This window comes from Arachis hypogaea, chromosome 20, assembly GCF_003086295.3.
Source record: "Arachis hypogaea cultivar Tifrunner chromosome 20, arahy.Tifrunner.gnm2.J5K5, whole genome shotgun sequence".
Taxonomy (NCBI): Eukaryota; Viridiplantae; Streptophyta; class Magnoliopsida; order Fabales; family Fabaceae; genus Arachis; species Arachis hypogaea.
The window spans coordinates 27778154-27784202 of NC_092055.1; the positions used below are offsets into that span (position 1 = coordinate 27778154).

The 6049-nt window shown below is 39.5% G+C and overlaps 1 protein-coding gene across 1 annotated transcript; it reads left to right on the plus strand.

Annotated features, from left to right (window-relative positions):
• The first annotated feature begins 1631 nt into the window (after positions 1-1631).
• Positions 1632-5666, plus strand: LOC112784412 (ABC transporter F family member 4). Its single transcript, XM_025827600.2, has 2 exons — positions 1632-2264; positions 3283-5666. The coding sequence occupies exon 2, from the start codon at positions 3292-3294 to the stop codon at positions 5464-5466; it is 2175 nt and encodes a 724-aa protein (XP_025683385.1). The 5' UTR covers positions 1632-2264; positions 3283-3291; the 3' UTR covers positions 5467-5666.
• Positions 5667-6049: the final 383 nt, after the last annotated feature.

Consider the following 6049-nt stretch of genomic DNA (forward strand, 5'->3'; position numbering starts at 1 on the left):
CCACTCCACCATCCTTATTCTGGCATTCTTGTTGACCAGCAACCCTAGCTCCATCACTGTTATCTACATTGCCTTCGAATACCACTAAATCCATACCACCACCTAAGGGTTTCTCATTCTGGCCACCTACCGTTTCTCCCCCTACATCCAGAAAACCCACCTCCGGAAATCCCTCGGCATCCTCAACCTCATGCACCACAAATAGATCAACAAAGCCTCTCCTCTCTGCTATGGAACACATTTCAATTGCCTCTGTGTCACCTCCCAACAGCTTCAAGTGACGCTCATAATCATCCTCAGTTGGGTCTTTGTACCATAACGCGGAAATGTTGGATTTCAGGTATCCAAGCCGTCTCAGTTCCTCGTATGCCTCAAACACACTCCACACTCCAAATAACCCACCATGGTGCACCCGCATGTTGAAGAGCGCCATCTCCTTCCCGAAAAACCCTATTAATCATCACATGGAGTTAGTCAACCAACTATGAACAACAACAACTACAATCAGTTCAAACCCTACCCTTCCACACACCTTCGCACAATCCACATTACGAAACGATAAATTACATTCACATAATGCTTACCTTGCTAAGGGATTTTTGTTGGAACGAAGCTAAGTTAACAACCCAGGAAGTTTTCCGGCAACCTCTCTCAAGCTACCAACGCCGGACGTCGCAGGAAGGCCTTCCAAGGGTTTCGCACAATCGTTTCACACAAACGTTTCACTCAGGAGTCCTGTTCTCAGACAAAGCGTTGCTTGGGAAAGGAAAATTGATCTCGTGGGAAGTAATACCAACCATCAAGGGCATTTTCGTATTAAAAATTTATTTTTGGGGACAAAGGACGATTTTAAAACAAACCGGAACCTAAGGGACCTTTTTGTTGCGAAAAAAAGGCGAGGGACGAAATAAATTTTTTGCCCTACGTTAGGGACCAAAATCATACTTAACCCCAATTTTTTACTATAAACTTATAACAGATTTATTTGTCTAATTGAGGTCAAAGGCAATAAACAACGAACAAATCGTGATCTAATATGCAAGATTTGCATTATTTATCTGCATCTAATTCAAAATTTGTGGGGTTTAATCGGTTTAGTTTGGTTTAATTTTGGATCGAAAACCAACCGAACCGATCTGTTTGATTATGAAGTAATGGCAACCGTTCGATTTGTTGTTTGCTGGACAATCGAACCGAACCGAACCAACCGCAGTTTGGTTCGGTCAGTTTTTTCGGTTTTTTAAAACTTAATAATCAGAATTTAAATCACCACAAAATGAAGTTTAAAACCCTTAATAAACTAAAATAAGAAGAGTATATCACATTCAAATTCAATACAATTTCAACTTGTCTCAATAATTAAACATAAAAACAAAGACAATTAAAAATATCTAGCAAACAACAAAAACAAACACACTTTAAAACATACTAAAGACCGAAACAGTCGCTTTAAAACTTAATAAAAACCAAAACAGCCACCATACTTAATCTGAATCCACACCAGATTCATCATCATCTTCTTCAATTGGTATAATTTTTATAAAAACAAAATAAAAAAAATTAATATAAATTATAAACATACACATAAACATAATATATATTATAAATTAAGTTTTCAGCAACAAATTTATATTGTTAAAAATCGAACCGAACCAATCGAATTAATTAAAAAAAAAAAAAACAAATTTTCAATTTTCGTTCGATTATTATAAATTTCGGTTCGGTACCTTACTCCCCTAAGTTATGAATTCACCCGCAGATCTAAATAAAAATTATAAATAAATAAACACATATTATTCAAACCCTAATTTACTCAAACCCTGTTTCCCCTTCCCCTTCATTTTCGGCTGCGCTGCGCCTTCCCCACCCCCCTCCCTCTCCTCAGTCCTTTCCGTCCACCGTTGTCTGCACCGCTACGCCGGAGGCCGGACGGATCCCTCGCCTAACTACTCCTCCTGGTACATCGCCACCACCATCGTTCATGTCCACTCCTCACTTCCTCGGTTAAGCTGAAGGCTGAAGGTTCCTCACTACTGCTCGTGGTTTATCGCCGCTCGCCGCCTCGTTCTTCCCCACGCCGGAGAACTCGACTCTTCACGCTGTTCCTCGCCTTTGGTCTGCGTTCCTCGCCTCTGTTCTGCGGCTCTTTCTTCTGCACCGCCGATCTACTTCTGCTTCACTTCGGCAAGGGGTTCCGATCGCCGTTCCGGTTGCCTGAGCTGCCTCTCATCTTCTTTGGTTCTGCCTGAGCTTCCCATTACAAGGTAATTTTTTTAAACAAATTTAAATATCAATAATTTTGGTATGAATTCTGCCATTTTGGTTCTGGTCTGGACTTTTTGAATTTTTTAGTTTAAATTCTGGTGTGGTTTAATTATTTTTTCTAAACTACTGATATCAATAGACAATAGGTTGATTGGTTCTGGACTTGTTAATTTTTTTTTTCCTAAATTTAGATATCATCAATTTTGTATGATTCTTCTCTGGTGTGGTTTAATTCTTTTATAAACTACTGAATAAACAATAGGTTCTGTAATTTTTTTTTAATATTTAGATATCAATAGGTTCTGGTTCTGATATGAATTCTGGTTATTTCTGGGTCTTGGTGTAGTTTTTTTTATTTTAAATTTAGATATGAATATATTTAGTTACTTGCAAAATTTTCTGGAATGGCTGATATGCAAGTGGGCATTTTTATTATGTTATGTTTAATTGTTCTTTTTTATTTGGTTTAGTTTCCAATTTGTGGTGCACTTTTGGAATGTTGCAATATCAAAATGCATTCCTCACGTAGGATAGAATATATATGATACATATAGGTATTTTAAGAACAAATATTATTAACAATAACGGAACAGTATTACAATATTACATAGAGATTAGAGAGATACATCCCTCTAAACGAAACATGTGCCTTGCACCAAGTAGATTACACAGGTAAATCTCAAGGCACATGTTTCGTATAGATGGATGCATCTCTCTAATCTCAATGTAATATTGTAATACTGTTATTTTTAATAATATTTGTTCTTTTATTAAGAAAACTATGTGTGTTTTATATGTATTCTATCCTACGTGAAGTATGCATTGTGACCTTGTTATGTTTACATATTCAATTTAGCATTGATTAGCTCAACTTTACATGTCTTAGATACATTTCTAGCATGCGAGTTGTCTATTTTGTAGGATAAGTGAAATATTTATTTTATGAGAAAAGAACACAACAAAACTGTAGATGTGATGAGGTGACTAAATCAATGTGGTTTTCAATTGTGTTGCTAGGTTTCAACAATGGTTAGAAAAAAGTCAGAGGATGCAGGCCCATCTGCAAAGACGAAGGCAAATAGCAAAGATGCCCCTAAGAAGGAAAAAATTTCCATCTCTGCCATGCTGGCCAGCATGGACGAAAAGCCTGATAAACCCAAAAAGCCCTCTTCCACTAAGCCCAAAGCAAAAGCTGCTCCAAAACCCTCTGCATATACTGATGGTATTGATCTTCCTCCATCCGACGAAGATGAAGATGAAGCTCTCTTGGAGGAGGAGGAAGAGAATGCTTCCAAACGGCACCAGAGGAGTGAATTGAAGGCACTTGAAGTATCAACCACAGACAAAGAGTTGAAGAAGCGTGAGAAGAAGGATATTTTAGCAGCTCACGCTGTTGAGCAGGCAAAGAAGGAAGCTCTTAAGGATGATCATGATGCTTTCACTGTGGTTATTGGAAGTCGGACTTCAGTGCTTGATGGAGACGATGATGCTGATGCTAATGTCAAAGATATAACAATAGAGAATTTTTCGGTGTCTGCTCGGGGTAAAGAACTTCTGAAGAATGCATCAGTGAAGATATCTCATGGGAAGAGGTATGGTTTGGTTGGACCCAATGGAAAGGGGAAGTCCACACTGTTGAAGCTTCTTGCTTGGAGGAAGATACCAGTACCTAAGAATATTGATGTCCTTCTAGTTGAGCAGGAGGTAGTTGGTGATGACAAAACAGCTCTTGAAGCTGTTGTTTCAGCTAATGAAGAACTGGTTAAAGTTCGACAAGAAGTTGCTTCTCTGCAAAATGCAACTTCTGCGGAAGGAAGTGTTGAGAAAGATAATAGTGATGAGGAAGATGATGCAGGGGAGAAGCTAGCAGAGCTGTACGAGAAACTACAACTGATGGGTTCTGATGCTGCTGAAGCTCAAGCATCAAAGATTTTAGCGGGTTTGGGTTTTACGAAGGATATGCAGGGCCGACCAACAAAATCTTTCAGTGGTGGATGGAGAATGCGAATTTCTTTGGCTCGAGCACTTTTTGTGCAGCCTACTTTATTATTGCTTGATGAACCCACAAATCACCTTGACCTGAGAGCTGTTCTCTGGTTGGAAGAGTACCTGTGCCGTTGGAAGAAGACTTTGGTTGTTGTCTCACACGATAGGGATTTCCTCAATACAGTTTGCACCGAGATTATTCATCTTCATGACTTGAAACTCCATTTCTATCGTGGAAACTTTGATGACTTTGAGAGTGGGTATGAACAGCGTCGTAAAGAGATGAACAAGAAGTATGAGATTTATGACAAGCAACTGAAAGCTGCAAAAAGGAGTGGTAACCGAGCTCAGCAAGAAAAGGTGAAGGACCGAGCAAAGTTTGTGGCAGCTAAAGAAGCATCTAAAGCCAAGGGCAAGGGCAAGGGCAAGGTTGATGAAGATGAGGCCCCACCAGAGGTTCCACAGAAGTGGAGGGACTACAGTGTTGAGTTTCACTTTCCTGAACCTACCGAGCTCACACCTCCACTTCTTCAGCTTATTGAAGTGAGCTTCAGTTATCCGAATCGTGAGGATTTCAGACTGTCAAATGTTGATGTTGGCATTGATATGGGAACTCGTGTTGCCATTGTTGGGCCTAATGGAGCTGGAAAATCTACACTACTAAACCTTCTGGCTGGTGATTTGGTTCCAACTGAGGGTGAAGTTAGGAGGAGTCAGAAGTTGCGGATAGGAAGATACTCGCAACACTTTGTGGACCTTCTAACTATGGACGAAACCCCTGTTCAGTATCTTCTTCGTCTCCATCCAGACCAGGAGGGACTTAGCAAGCAAGAGGCTGTCCGCGCAAAACTCGGTAAGTTTGGGCTACCTAGTCATAACCATCTCACCCCTATTGCCAAACTATCAGGAGGGCAGAAGGCCAGGGTTGTATTCACCTCAATATCCATGTCAAGGCCCCATATTTTGTTGTTGGATGAACCCACTAATCATCTAGACATGCAAAGTATTGATGCATTGGCCGATGCACTAGACGAGTTCACTGGTGGAGTTGTTCTTGTTAGTCATGATTCAAGATTGATATCTCGTGTATGTGAGGATGAAGAGAGGAGTCAAATCTGGGTTGTCGAGGATGGTACTGTCAGGACTTCGGTTGGAACATTCGATGATTACAAGAACGAGTTGATGAAAGAAATCAAAGCTGAAGTTGATGACTGAGCTGCTTTTTTTGAGAACAACTCTTGGCTACAACTTTTTCCCTTATATGCGAACTGAGTGTAAATAAAAGTATGTTGCCGGAAATGCTACCAATATTTTTAGCTAGATTCATAATTTCTGTTTTATCATAGTTTGAGTTGATCACAATAAATGAACATGTGTTTCTTGATTATATATACTTACAATAACATGACAAGAAATATGGTGTTGTCCGATATGTCCAACCCACATAGTAACCCACATAGTGGAACAAGGCCTAGTTGTTGTAGATACTCGCAGTAACAACTAAGAATTAACAATAGCTTACCATGATGGCATGGAAGTGTAACGACTAGCACGAGTACAAGATATACTTTTAGATGGCATAATTGGAGGAGAAATAGTCAAATAGAGGTTTGGAAGAGATGGATGCCACAGTGGGGCTAATAATTGTAATTACTAATTATAATCGCTGTACCATATGTAGCAATAGTTGAGTAAAAATAATAGTACATTACAAGTTACACACCAACGAACGGTTTCATTTGATATTGTTCGTTAGACTTTCTAGATAGCCAAATGCTTAATGGAGACCAAGTGAAAA